Source organism: Alexandromys fortis, unplaced genomic scaffold (assembly GCF_014885135.2).
Source record: "Alexandromys fortis isolate MF-2015 unplaced genomic scaffold, M_Fortis_MF-2015_v1.1 scaffold_129, whole genome shotgun sequence".
NCBI classification, from domain to species: domain Eukaryota; kingdom Metazoa; phylum Chordata; class Mammalia; order Rodentia; family Cricetidae; genus Alexandromys; species Alexandromys fortis.
In genome coordinates, this window is record NW_026068022.1 from 4,949,160 (window position 1) to 4,964,861 (window position 15,702).

At 42.6% G+C, this 15,702-nt stretch overlaps 1 protein-coding gene across 1 annotated transcript in view; it reads right to left on the minus strand.

Annotated features, from left to right (window-relative positions):
* Syt9 (synaptotagmin 9) overlaps positions 1 to 15,702 on the minus strand; it is a 165,888-nt gene that overhangs the window by 114,078 nt on the left and 36,108 nt on the right. Inside the window, exon 2 of the mRNA XM_050163284.1 lies at positions 2,481 to 2,832. Coding sequence (XP_050019241.1) covers positions 2,481 to 2,832 — 352 coding nt within the window. The remainder of the gene's footprint in view (positions 1 to 2,480; positions 2,833 to 15,702) is intronic.

Below are 15,702 nucleotides of genomic sequence, written 5' to 3' on the forward strand. Positions count from 1 at the left end.
CCCATTCCCAAGTGACCCAAGCTTGAACCTTGATGTCACTTTCAAATACATTTTCTTTCTTACATAGCTCTTATCAACTATCTCATTCCATCCCCAAGTGTACCCAGATTAGACATGCCTTCATCACTGCTGGCCTGAATTAGTCCTGGTGCCTAGGCTCCACAGATCCCACAGATTTGGCATTCCTACCAGATTAAACTCTAAGAATTTGAGCATTCCAACCTGTGGGATTTGTGGCCTTCTTTGGGGCCTATGAGGAGAGAGTTTTCTTTGCCTGTTAGAAAAGATATTGGTCCCACACAGGCTCCCTAGCTGTTGATTCAGAGTCCTGTGCTTCCTGGAGCTCAGGTGTGCACATTCTTAAAAACAGTTGCTAATGAATTTGAGGATCACTGCTAGACAAAGGCACATTTCCAGGAAGAACGCAAGGAACTAGGTCAGTTGTAATTTAGGTATGAATGTTTTAAATGCATAACAATGCAAATTCTTAATACTGGGTCAAATGTAGCCGAAAAGCAGTTAGATTGCTGATGGCAGCTCAGCTGTTATTGAACGCAGTTTTCACTGTTTGAAAGATAATTTAATTGGTTATCTTCAAATCTAAAATAATCTGAATATAAAATGCATTTTATAGGGATTAATCTTTTGTTATTCTTTTTTAATTTCTTCTGCTGAGTTTCCACAGATCTATGGTGATGCTAACAGTGGGTTTCCTCTTTCAAAGACATCTCTTTATCCAGTCTATCTAAATAATTTTAGGATAAACACTGTGATGATTCCAGGGATGTCACTGATGACAACTTGTTAGTTACAGGGCACTATGTACAGATCAAATCCATTAGGAACATTTTTATCACTCTGTGTCTCAGGGAACCCAGGCAGGAGCAATTGCATGAGTAGTGACCCACATGACCAGCTCCAGGTCTCGGGGACACTAAAAAGATCTTATTATAAGTGTGTCCCACTGTATTTACTCCATGGTGATATCAACTCTATCTGTCTGAAGAGAAATCCTTGTGAGGAAGTCTGAGATTTTCCTGAAATCAAGAGGAAAACACAGCAGCTTCTTTAAAGAGGACTATTTTAAGTTTTGGTTTTTGATACAAAACTGGAAATAATGCTAAAATAATTTTCTGGGGGAAAATCAGACTATAAACTGTCATATTCTACCACACTTAATGTGAGTGAGTAGAGTCTCTAGGATAAACTTCATTATCATTCATATTTCTAGAGAACAGAAAGAACTTTTAAAAAATATTCCAAACTATATTCATATTTTCAAAAATAACTGCACATGTTATTCCCCTGGCTATCACTCGAGCAAATATTTTACTGTTTTTTTTTTTTTAAAGGTTGATTCCCATGTCTTCTTTCCTAAAATCCCTTATTAAAAATGAGGTTTCCTGGGGGCTGGAGAGATGGCTCAGTGGTTAAGAGCATTGCCTGCTCTTCCAAGGGTCCTGAGTTCAATTCCCGGCAACCACATGGTGGCTCACAACCATCTGGAATGAGATCTGGTGCCCTCTTCTGGCCTGCAGACATACACACAGACAGAATATTGTATACATAATAAATAAATAAATATTTAAAAAAAAATGAGGTTTCCTATGCAGTCACTAGAAGTGGTTACCTTTGCACAACTTTGGCATTTGGAAGAGGAATGCCTCAACCTCAGCATCTCGGGAGAGTTGTGTGAAAACAGCGACATGGAAGGCTAAGTGACAGTTCTACCAGTGCAAATCTGTGCAAGTGTGTGTTACCCTTTCGTATCAAAACCACGCCTACGTTGGTGTTTCTACCATCCTTCTATTACAGAAGCCGAAATGGACACACGCGAAGGTTACACAATTTGTTCAATACCACAACAAATGTAAATAAAGCAGCTCTTTACACCCCAGAGTCCACAGGGTTTTCATCAGTATACTCTTGCTATCCACTGCTGAGGAACGCACAGCATGCAGACAATAGGATCCCCGTTCCCAGCAGTCTGCAACTGTTAGAAAGCCTGGGGGTGGACAAGACTTCCGGGTAAACTGGCATCTAAAGTCAGCCTATTGTGAATGCTAGCATAGGTCAGAAGCACAGTGAGTCAATTTTATGGCTTTAGGAGGACACCATAAGAAAAATACCTAACAGCTCAGATCTAGTGCCCAAATTCTGATCGGGTACATGATAATATACATCCTCCTTAATTCTAAATTTCCCTTACTGAAAAATTAAAATAACAGTACCCATGTTAGAACTGTTTATAAAAATAATAAGTATATAACATGGGAGTAATGTCAACCATTACTTTTATGGATTCCATGGAAACGAAGTAGAGCTCTAGCTCAGCAAAGAGCCACAGAGTTGCACCATTTTCAAGTTTCTGAGACTGAGTGGACATCTCGATGATTCCTGGACCCTCAGCTAGTCAGGCAAAACATGGGGAGGTGGGGTGGTCCTTGCCTTGCATTCATAAAGAAAGGGGCATTACTGACCGAGCTGATGGCGTTGGCTCTGTGACTTGTCGCTGAACACGGATGGCATGGGCACAGTTCTCCTGGTCACCCGGCTGGGTGGAAAGGGGAATGTCGGGGGAAGTGTGGCTGATCTTCATGGAGGAGTCAGGGCAGGGTGTGGGTGGGTCTAGGAAGTCCTCGCTGTTCTCCTGCTCATTGGTCTCTGTGTCTGTGTAGTTAAGAGGCTCTTGGTTGTTGTCTTTGCCACCAGAGAACAGGCCTCGCTCTCGCCATGGAACCCAGCACAGTTTCCAAGACACGAAGAGAGAGACACCAAAGAGGGCAAGACCACAGGCGGTAACCACAAGGGTTAGCAGGCTCACAGAGATATCTGCAAAGAAGAAATGGAAAAAGTCAGTCAGTGCAATGATGGCTCTCAGGGCTGCACACTGTGCAGTCCAGGCAGAAGGACCATCTCGTCCACTCATTCTAAAGGACCCAACTCTGAAGGCCAGGCTGGGAGATGCTGCAGTGTTACCTGACAATGAGGATGCAGATACAAACCAGAGGCTCCAAGGTCAATAGGAGAAAGAAGATAACACTGTGCATGCAAAATGAGTTTAGAAACAACACGTGTTTAAGGAGACTGAGTGGCCCTGCAGGTTGCATACGACTATCTTCCAGGAAACAACTATCACTAAAGTTTTCTGAGTGTGTAACTTTTAACTGTCTTTTAGATTTACCCTGTCATCTCAAAGATCCATACAATTTAGGAATTAAACCACACGTATTTTTCTATTACGTTTTTAAGGGCCATGGTTAGTGTGCTTTGTAGCAACAAAAACACCTATCACTTAGGTCTTCAGAACGTAGAATATCACAGTTTTGAGTTTTCCCAGAAGTAAAGCCTGGGACATCTATTCAAGAGCAGGAACTTTTCTTAGAAGGAAAAAAAAAAAAAAACACAGACAGCCCAAGTTAGGGGCCTAGTATGCTGTGCAACTTCAATCCATTTATCAGCGCGGTAGTTACAGGCTAAGCTGCTGAAGATCCTGAGCTTCTCCACCCACTCCTGTTAGTCACTAACTTCAGGGAAGTTCTAGAGAACATTCCATACCAGCACTTCAGCATACAGCCTAGGAAGAAGAAGGAGATTCAATGGCCAGAAGAAAATCCCACACTGAACCCAATGCTGAAACCACAGTAGAGGTCTGCAGGCATGCCACAAAGGGACAAGGGCAAGGGGACACACCGGGAGTGATGGTGCCTGTGTGTGGACCACATGTCCCATGGCCTCACAGTAGTCTATAGCTATACTCACACCTTTCAAGGCAAAACGTAGTCTCCTGTCTCAAAGTCAGGTCAGAGAGACTGCACCAGGAACCTGATGTCATCCCTGACACCACACTTTAAAGGATGCTTCCACATGTTCATTCTGTTGCCCCACCCCGCAAGACTCTCCTCAGGTTTTGTCTCTACCAGGCATTTTTTAAAACTGCGCTGCTCCCTTACAGTATTCTGAACGCCTATTATGTCACAGACAGTATGCTACATTTTGGAGACACAGTAAGATAATAGTCTTCATACCTTCATAGGTATTCTGGAGAAATTTTAAAAAAAATTAATACCCATAAGTGTTCTATGATTGGTGACAGTCATATTCCTGCTAAATCATCTAGGACCTACACCACTTACGCACTGAATAAAGCCGACCAACCACCAGCCATGATTTCACCATGACTTTGATTGTCCTTATGAAATAATAATCATTTTGTCATGAAAATTGCTCTTGAAAGGAGCAAGCTGCCAGGCTGCTGATGGATCAGATGGATACCCCTATGCCTCCTGTCAATCTTTGTTGCGGTCAAACAATATTACATTTCTGCTTATAACACTGGGATTCCTGTTTCCGTTCATCAACTGGGCTCAAAATCTCACTGAAACAAGATACATAATTTTCGATGAGGAACAGCATCACCACTGAGTAACATGAAGGAATTTCTGAGTTGTTGTAGAAAAGCCAATCAGTAGCGAACACTTCAGACCAACCGGTGAAGGGACACTAATCAAACCAAAAACTAAAAATCGCAGGCACAGGCTGGGGAAGTAGCTTAGATGGCAGAATGCGTGCCCAGCATGCAGGTGGTCCAGCACTGGATTCCCAGCACTGCATGGATCAAGCATAGTGGCACATGCCTGTAATCCCACAACTGGGAGGTAGAGTCAGCAGTACCAGGATTTCAATGTCATTCCTGGTATAACAGTGACTTCAAGAATGGTTTAGGTTGCCGCAAACCTTCTCTCTCACACACAAAAGTTCCCAGGTAGAGAAGTGGCGAGAGTAGGTTGCACAGTTGATAGAGGCAAAATAAAGTCACCTTGTTTCATAGATCCCCAACATGGTTGGGGCGCTGAAGAAAAGGTGTGACCTCAGGCTCTACTTCTCTATGACATTTCACATAGTGAAGTCTCTATTGGTGCAGACTTCTACAACAGCTGGCTGGGGCCACACTTACAGGCATAGCAAACATCAAACCCCAGCCCCCGTAGGAGAATCTGAACACAAACCAAGCTACATATACAGTGGGATCCCTTGACAGTCTGTACTCCATATGCAGCCAGAACTCCTTCATTAACAACTGCAGCTTTGTTTTGACAAACACCGCAAGGAGAGCAGCTGCAAAGGCTGGGGGAGGGGGACGGTAGGAGACAGTGGGGTTAGGACTGTGAGGTGGTCACTGTGTGTTATTTACTGATCACTCTCCCATGTCATAACACTCTCCTCCATTTAGCCAATTAAAATCACCATTCTCTTTTTTGGTCTGGGACACTGACTTGTTCCACTCTTGCCAATGGAAGAAGAGTCAATACAATTACCAACCTCAGACTGGAGGTTCTTTTGACAGTAAGAGCGAGCCCTCATGTCAAGGCTGATCTTCAAGCCTTTGCACCCTAAAAAAAATGATTTATGGAACAAGCACCAAGTCTAGAACGAGGAATAAATTTAACTCAGACTCACAGCCTGTGACACAGTTACAAGTGAGGCACAGATGCATGAGTGAAACCTAAAGAGTGGGCGTTTAGAGTCTCTGGGATTTTCAAAGGGTTTGGTGTCAGGGCAAAAGAGCTGGCTAATATATACGACCATATAAATTACTGGCAGGAGCTAGGATACTTTAAAGAAAAACAAAGTGTTATATCATACTAACTAAATGGGGTTAAGATCGTTAACCCCGGATTGTTACTAAGACATACGGTTATGTGGACTTAGGAATTTAATGTGGTGCTGGAGAAATGGCTCAACAATTAAGAATGCTTGCTCTGCAATCGTGAGGACAAGATTTTGGATCTCATCACAAATGTTAAATCCAGGCATTCTGTGCACAGCTCTGATCCAGCTCTGGGTGGGGAGAAATGGGAGAATCACTGGGGCTTCCTGGCTTGCTGAGAAAACATGATGCCCAGGTTTGAGGAGACACTGCCACAAAGGAATAGATAGAGGGTAAAAGGAGAGAAGACATGACACCTTATGGTCTCTGTACACATGAACAGGTATGCATATAAATGCATACAATCATACACACAGAGATAAAGATTAAAGACTGAGCTCAACATGACAGGCCAGGTATAGTGATTAATACATCTACTTTCTGCACTCAGGAAGCAGAAGCAAGAGAAACATCAGAGTTACACATCACCCTGGTCTACATGGCAGGTTTCAGGGCAGCCAGGGCTACATAGTGAGATATTATCTAAAAATAAAAAAAATAAATAATAAATCCCACATGAGCTCATTTGCCTTAGTACACTTCCTCTCAGGACTCCACTGGGCACACACAACCTGTGGAGCAGCATGGAGCCTGACACACGGTTACTAGGACTCCAGTGGGCACACACAACCTGCGGAAGAGCACGGAGCCTGACACACCGTTACTAGTAATCATCACCCAGTTCATAACAATCCCAGTTTGCTAAATGACATCTAGGCTTTCCTTTTCCAAAAACAAACTTGCTCTTACTCCCAGTCATTGGGGCAAGGATCATGAAAGCAGAGAGCTTTTTTTTTGGGGGGGGGTCAGAAGTTTTATTGGGGTTACTTACAGGAATATGAGGGGTTACTTTTTTTTTTCTACCTCAACACTGGATGCCAAGCATTTCTAAGAATTCCTGGCCCGAGTACGGAGGTAATGATAGATTCCATCTTAGGAGCTCTGCTTTTTCCGTGCTGACCTTGAATTATGAAAGGATACAGCTGCAGTCTGTAAACTCAGGTGGTTAGAATCTTTTGTTATTTTATTTTAGCATTTTAAAGTTCTTTAATACAGACTGTATTTGGAACAGTAAACATAAAAAGTAAATGTGAATGGCAGAGTAAACAGAAGACTCAATAAAAGAAATCACTTCCCCTAAAGAAATGCAAAACCATCTGATTAGATTTTTAAATAAGAAAGGCTCTTCTTTCTTCAGAATACCCTGCCTTCCTTCTGGTACATTTAGAAGGGGAATCTGGATCCTTGCTTATCTGTGTTTTCTTGAGGTGGCTAAAATCTTATGGATTCACAATCTGATAGGTTTGTGTGTGTGTACATAGTTATTGCAACCAACAGGAATAAAAATTTCATGTTTACACAAAACACCAGGTGAGTGAGCAGTGCTTCAGAACACCTGCCAGAATCCCAGAAAGCACTGGTAGCCTATGTGACCCCACCAGCCTCCAGTGCAGCATTTGAGTGTCTGTTACCTACAGCTCATGTGTCCTCAAGACGCTGTGTTTGTAGTGTTCTCTCCTGCCAAAAAGAAGAACAAAACACTAACTCCACTCCCATTTCTTAATAACTTGACCTGGGCAAAGGGGTGTAGGGTTGAGAAGTCAGTCTAGAATCCCTGAATAGTTTTAAAGAGATAATTTATTTCTTAAAGGTAGGCGGTAGGTATGTGATCATTTGCTTTATAACCTTCAAATTCCATATATATTCATTACACATACTCAGTAGCATTTATGGCATATTTTAAAGATGGAAAAGAGTAATGATAAAATATACTGACATATATTTTCTAAAGAATAAGAAGAGTGTAATCATTTCTTTTGTCCATGGGACAAAAAGTAATTAGATGGTGATTGGGGCTTGGGCAAATGCTACAGTTCCCTGAAGGCTGGCAGTGAAACAGGCAGGGGGCTATTTATTAAAGTGTAGCATGAGCTATGTGGCACTTTCTCAAGGGTGGAGATATAAAGAACAATGCCCTGCAACTAGGTCTTCACCATGGCCCTTGGTGTACTGTAACAGTGGTGGCTGCACACCAGACACAATATTGCAGCACAGCACCCCAGCTAGACAATTATAATCCTAAAGGACAGCTGCAAAATTTAATAAGTGGCAAGTACTCCTGACCAATGAAAAAAAGAACTTGTTCATCCACTGGTTATGTATGGACCAAAGAATATCAGCCGTTGTCTTAGTTACTTGTCTGTTTCTGGGATAAGGCAATTTGTAAAAGAAAACATTTAATTTGGCTCATGGTTTTGCAAGATTTAGGATTTAGCCCATGATTCTAGGGAGCAACTGAGAGCTTACATCTTGATCCCCAAGCAGGAGACTAAGAGAGACACTGGAAATGGCAAAGTTATTTGAAGCCAAAAGCCTGCACCTCATTACACACCTCCTCCAATAAGGCCACGCCTTCTTATCCTTCTCAAAGAGTTCCACCAATGGGGAAGCAAGTATTCAAACATTTGAGCCTATGGGGCTATTCTCATTCCAACCACCACAGGCCAGAAAGAACAATGAATGAAACCAAACAGGAAGATCAACAACTCAAAGGACACCAGCCAAGCTGAGGCCTTAGAACAAATGGCCCATGATATGAACTGAATTAGAGCCAAAGACAAATTATTTCTGTACTGAGATTTATGAAATAGCAGTGCAGATTAAAAAGCATGGATGCAGCATTAACTAACAAAGAGGACCCATCTGACCTGGGAACAGCATAGGACAATTCCAATGCAGCAACACTACAGCCAAGGAACTTGATTAGAAATAAACCAGCAAGAACAAAACTCCCATCTCAGAAACGCAAGCAATGACAGAGGGTGTTTCCCATCAAAGATCTAATATTAAAAATGACTGAAAGACTAAGACACAGAAAATGAAGGCAGAAATCAAAGATGGAAGAGGTTTAAGTTCCCTAAAACTGAAGTAGAGATCTACCAAGTATCTAGAACATGACACTATGATCTTAGATATTTTTATTATGAAATGTAATAAGTAAAGATTAGAGAAAGCCATAAGGTTGAGATAAAAAACAACAAAGACACAGGGCTAAAATCATGATGTCTGTGAGTAAACTCCCTGCAGCTCTGCAAACACAAGGACCTGAGTTCAGGTTCCCAGCATACATGTAAAAGCTGGGTGTGAGCATGCACATCCGTATCCCTAGCACTGAGGCGACAGAGGAGAATGTGAGGATAAAATTCCCAGGGCTCCCTGGCCAGGGAAGCTAATGGAATCTGTGAGCTTGGGGTCAGAAGAGACCCAAAACATAAGGCAGAGGGTGACAGTGAAAGACAAACAAAAATCATCCTATTGTATACACACACACACACAAACACACACACTAAAACATTAAGAAACTGGAATGACGTACCAGAAACTATATACAACAAGGAAATGCATGCAAGTTTCTGAAAAACAAACAAAAACCTACATTCAATTTAAAATTTCTTACCCAAATATGCTATTGATTAAGTGTGTAGGATTGCAAGAAACATTTTTAGAACTGCCTTGGAACTTTAACTGCTTGAGAACTGCTGTCCTGGAACTCACTCTGTAGACCTGACCGGCCTAGGATTTCAAGATCTGCCTGTTTCTGCCTATGCTTCCTGAGTGCTGGGATTAAAGGTGTGCACCACCACCGTCCAGCTCAGAATCTCCAATTTTAAGAAGGATCTCAAATCTCAGTTGAATCTGATACACGTGGTTAATGGATCACAATTAGTGATTAATACCTACAAATGAATCTTAATCTGTACAAATTAAACCGTGTGTGTGTGCCTGCCTGGGCTCATTTTCAGAACACAAGATGTTTTTCTTACCCTAAACCAGTCATGTTTTTGGGACCTATACAGATAACACCAGGAAATTCTGTTAGGAAATTAGGCCATGGAGAACTTGAGGCCATCACATGGGGCCTTGCAGGGAAAGTGGTAATGTGATTTGATAGAGGAAATCGGCAACACCAGACAGCTCTCATGATGGGATGTTCAGAACAGAACCAACCAGGACATTCCCTATGAAGATGAATCTCTAGCATCACCCACAAATTTTATGTGAGAATTCCTCTATCACAACTCTTTCCTGTTGCTACATTTAACACTTCATTATATATGTAAGTTAATACAAAGGACTCTTTTCTAACTGTTACAGTTTAAAGAGATAATATTACTGTGAATCTAAAACCCTTCTCAAACACAAGTAAAGAGGAGGAAAAGGAGAAGGGGAGAAGGAGGGCAAATGTGCAATTCAAACATCCCAGCCCTCTGGAAATCCCAGTGCAGAGGAACTCAGCTCCATACTGCAGGAGGCTCCTGGGTATCTTCTGAATAGCATGTTGAAAATGACACGTGTCATAGATAACAGGTTAAAATTAAATGCTTTGATGTTAAAGTGTTTGAACTTGCCTGGAAAATGCAATTATGCAAAGATATTGCTGTGTAATTAAATTGTAGACACCCAGCAGGCAGTGATGAGTAGAGCTGAGTCACAGTGATGCTGTGTGTCTCTGCAGTGGGTGTGGAGACACACCCTATAATCTCAGCTTGGAAAGCAGAAACTGGGAATTAGAAGTTCAAGGCCACCCAACACTACTTAGTCAGTCTGGGATACACAAGACCCTGACTCAAAGCAAGAACAACAAAAATGATTTTTCTCTCAACACGGTGTAATCTTAGGATAATTTCTCTATATCTTTATTTGTCATAGTAATATTGTACATCTTGGAGTTGTCTGTAATGAAAGTTCCTGGTGCTCAGGATGGGGTAATAGATCAGTGGATAAGAGCACTTGCTGTGTAAGCAATGGGACCTGAGTTGAAATCCCCAATATCCATGAAAAAAAAAATGTAGGGTATGGCTACACATGGGAAGAACCCCAGTTTCCTGAAACAAAGAAAGGTGGATCCCGGGAATTCAGTGGATAGCTAGCTTAGCCAAAACAGTGAAATTCAGGTTCAGTGAGACACCCTGTCTTAAAGGAATAAAGCAGAGGATGATAAAAGAAAGAAACCCTGCTCTAGATTCTATGTTTACACACACCCACACACTCACATGAATACATCATATAGAAAGACAGCACACAACACACACCAAAACTCTTTTTTTAAGTAAACTTATGGATGCCAAATAAGTATAAATTATTTTGTTTTTTAAAATGATGTGTCTAGGATCAGGGTGCTCCATGGTCATATCTATTACTGCCACAATGAAGTGATCCCTGCAGTTAAACAGTTGGACTTTACGAGGTGGTCCAGCTACATTGAGAGCCTGATCAGTGCCTAGTGCATTTAATTTCTGAGGACAAGAGAAGGTACTTCCCTTACAACTGACATATACTAAACACTAACCTGGAAGCTTAAAATAAGATTAGTCCATGTCCTTAAGAAAGTACTAGCCAGGAGGCTTCTTGTACTACTATTCCCAATTCAGGGTACTCCTGGATGCTGGAAACTGGGGCATGGAACCAAATCTGGCATTCAGACGACTCCCCAAATCCTAAGGCTGAAGATGGGATCTGGAAGCAGGAATGCTATGGAGCAGCCCTCGAACTGTGCAGCAGGCAGACACTGCTGAGTTTTGACATGGGTGCTTGGAGAGATCAGGAATGGACTGTTAGGGTGATTCTGACGATATCTGAGAAGAAAAGAGTACTGGCCAAAGTCCCTCTTACTGAATCCCCACGTGGCCATGGATGGATTGTTGACAAGCACATGGAGGTAAAGACTCTTCTCTTGGTGTCTCTGATGGTAACGAAAACTGAGTTTTTAGAACTTAGGTGGTCTTTGCTGCATGGTGTGAAGAACTGGGTAAGCTGTGCTCATGTACAATGTTTTTGTGGAAGACAGAATGTGCAAACAACAAAATTTAGTCCCAGTTATTTCTAAGTAATGTATTGAAGGTTGGTTCTTCCCGGGTAAAGGCTACAAGAAACTTCAGTGCTGTGGGACAATGGCCTGTACCCTGTCACTTGTATTTTAAATAAAGGTTGATTGGCCAGTAGCTGGGAAGGAAGTATAGGTGGGGTGATCAGGCAGGAAGTAGAGGTGGGGCAATGAGAACAGGAGAATTCTGGGAAGAGAAAGAGTCTGAAGTTGTCACCCAGACACAGAGGAATCCTGACACAGAGCAAGCAAGATGTAACTGCCTCATCAAAAAAGGTACCAAGCCACATGGCTAACACAGAAAAGAATTATGGGCTAATATAAGTTATAAGAGTTAAGAGGAAGCCTGAGCTAATAGGCCAATCAGTTTGCAATTAATGTACACCTCTGTGTGTTTCTTTGGGACTGAACGGCTGTGGAACTGGGCAGGAAAAAAAAACCTGTCAACACTTCAAAGATGATAGAAATCAATTGAAGACAAATTTATTAAGCAAAAAAAAAAAGATAAAACTTAAGTATTTGGAAAATTCTTGTTTAAAATAATGCTTTTATTTATTTTTTGAGAATTCTATGCAATGTATTTTGATTATATTCATAGCTTGCCCCCAACTCCTCTTCCACCTCCTTGCCTACCCAACTCCATCTTTTTCATTCTCTTATATCTTTGCTTTTGCAAACCTATCAAGTCCAGTTTCTGTTGACCAACTTCCCTTAGGAGTAGAGTCTGCTTTGGAGTGTGGTTGCTATACTGTGTGTCACTCCATTGAAGAAAGCCATCTACTATCATCAATCAACTATTACTAGCTCCCCAGTTAGGGGCTGGACTTCACGTCTACCTACCATCCTCCACGCTGGGATTTTATCTGTCTTGAGCTTGCCTGGGCCTTGTGACCGCTCTCCCAATCACTGTGAGTTCACATGTGCATTGTACCATCCTGTTATGTCTAGGAAACACTGTTTCTTTAAGTCATCTATGGCCTATGACTCTTAATAACCTTTTCACCCCTCTTTTGCATAGATCCCCGAGACTTGAGGAGAGTAGTACGAACATCAATGAACATTACAATTTCTCCTATTCTCTGAATACAGATTAGTTGTAGGCGTCTGTGTTAATTGCCACTTACTGTGGGAAGAAATTTCTTTGATGAGAATTGAAAAATGTAAGTCATTAGGGGGTCATTTGATGTCCACTTAGTGAATAATAGTGGCAGGTTTTTCTTCTAGGATCAATGACCTATTTAGCCACGGTTCCACAGCCTCATTCACAGTGTCAGGCATAGATCCATCTTGTGGAGAGGGAGGATCTTAAATCAAATCACACAATGATTGGTTATTCCCTTAACATCTATGGCACCGTTGCACACAGCGAATAGCACACCTGTAGCTATTGTAGATCATAGGTTTCACAGCTGGTGAGAAGGACAATAACTTCTCTGGTAGTTTGCAAAGTGCCTTCCAGCACTGTAAATGACAGCCAACAGGGATGAAGCTTAGATTTGAAAAATTCTTAGTCTTCCAACATGGTAGAAAATGAGAAAACATATTGAGAACACCATGGGTGTGGTTAAGCAAGTCACGAATAAGGAATTAATACAGGTGTGAACCAGACCTTGAGCAGTGACTTCCGCTGAAGATGTGACAGCCTAACACAGAAGGAAGACGTGGGAAGGAATGATGGAAAGTTATCAGAGTTACGCTCAATGAGATAAGACCATAATGTTCCTAAGCTAAGACTAATAAGCCTAGTTCTACATGCACACACTTCACATATAAGACCAAATTCACAGCATCTGATTATATTTTCAACAGAATATCAGGAGAAAATAATGGCCAGGGATTCCTACTATAGGCTGTATGTCTTAGCTCCTGTTCTGTTGTTGTGAAGAGAAAGCACGAACAAGGCCGCTTAAAGAAAAAAGCATTTAATTGGTGCTTGCTTACAGTTCCAGAGGATGAATTCATGACCATCATGACGGGGACTGTGGAAGCAGGCAGGCACGGTGCTGGAGCAGCGGCTGACAGTTTGATATCTAAACCTCAAGCAGGAGGCTGCAAGCTTGAAACCGGGCCTGAAGGACTTTTGAAACCTTAAAATTCACCCTAGTGACACACCTCCTAGTCCTCCCTATCTAACTGGGGATCGAACATGCACATACACGAGCCTATAGGGACCATTCTCATCCAAACCATCATACATATACGTATACAGTGATTAGGAAGGAGCTTTCACATTCTAAGGGACCTAGACCTGACTTTGCACCATTTATCCACTGTGACCATGGCTAAGTCTTTGCCTCACTACAGTCTTCTGACCTAGACATGACACTTCTTACATATTCTGTGGCTCTTGTGAAGCCTGACAACTGTCTTTGGGCTCACAAGACTGCCTCTGTCTAGGACTAAAGTCATCCTAATAGCTCCCATTATAACCATCAGAGTGCTATCCAACTGGAGCCTACAATTTATGGCCATTCCTGCTTTTTATTCCTGCAGCACACATGAGATTCTCTTAGCACTAGCTCATGGTGAAAATTGCAAGGATTAAGGAGCATTAACTCAGGCCCGCAGAGGCCCATTATTAAGGTGCTGAGCCAGGTAAACAGAACACGCAGCGGCCTTAACTCTAAGAAGAAACTTGAGTAAAATGAATTAGAACACGGAGCCTAGCAAATAGCATCAACTGCAGTTTTTCTTTTCCTGTCACGAATGCAAAGCATGGTCTATCTGTAACCAGCCCGTGTCCACAGATTCCTTCCTTAGAAGGCTGCCCAAATGATTCTGCCTGTGTAACTAAGCAGCTGGCCTAAAATTAGCACAGGGAGACATATTCTTTTGCACCTTAATTTGCAAAGTGCTGTTTCATGGGTGTGACCAGCTCTTCTTCACACGACCATTGTCACCTCTGCCTCAGCCAAATGAGGCTACACAGGGGCTGCAGGTGCAAGCACTCACAGCTGGGCTGCAGCACCTGTGTTTATGATGTTCCCTTTCAAAGCTTGCTGTACCCAAGCCTTCACTGTCTGCATGACAGGGAGACTCAGTCACCATGGTATGCTTGGCTATTGTGTTTCTATTCTCCCTAGAAATTATTTGATTGTGGGGAAAATCTACTTATATCTTACCACTTACCTAGTTGGAACAAAATGCATGTAGAATCTGCACTTTCTTTTGTTTATGCTTTTGAGTTTTTGAGACTCAAAAGATGTGTAGCTCTGGCTGGCATGGAACTATGTAATCCAGATTTTTTTTTTAATTATTACTCTTTGGATCTTTCACATCATGCTTCCCAATTCCATGCATCCCCCTCCCTACCCCAAAATAAAATTTAAGAGAAAGGAGAAGAAAGGAAGGAAGGAAGGAAGGAAGGAAGGAAGGAAGGAAGGAAGGAAGGAAGGAAAATCGAAGGGAAACAACTGGAAATGGAAGCTGCAGCACGCCAGTGAGTTACAAAGGAAACCCCTTTACTCGCACATTCTAAGTACAGGCATTTATTGAAAAGAATCTTTGTTCTGGTTCAAGGCCCCTGGTCTCTGCTGCACCATCAATGCTGGGCCCTCACTGGGACCCTTCCTGGACAGCCCTTTGCTGCCCTGTCATGGAGATCCTGCAGCCCTAGGTCCACAGGGCTGACACCGCCCCACCCCCACCTCATGCCCAGCAGATATCAGATGATGGATGCTGGTTCTGGGCCTGGGTAGTTGCAGGGTTGTTCAGCCCACCAGTTCTCCTCTGTCTTCTCCACCAGGGTGGGCTCTCAAGGATTGACCTTGATGATTCACCCTTTGCGGTGATGAGCAGGGGGCAGGGGCAGTTCTCCCACACCTATACCTTCAGGGCCAGCTCTTCTGCACTGCTGCCCAGCTGAGGTGTGGGGCACTGCAGCTGATAAGGCGCAGGGGCAGCTTTCCTTCTCCTATGACCTCAGGGACAGATCTCCCTGACAGTATTCAGGCACACCCTGGCACAGTGCATCATGTCCTGTGCCCGCTCATACCTGCCTGCATAGTAGACAGTGCCCTGTCCCTTTAAGAGACAAGCCCCGCATACTCTCTTCTATCTTCTGTTATTCTCTCTCACTCTCCTCCTCTCCCTCCCCTTTCAATGAAAG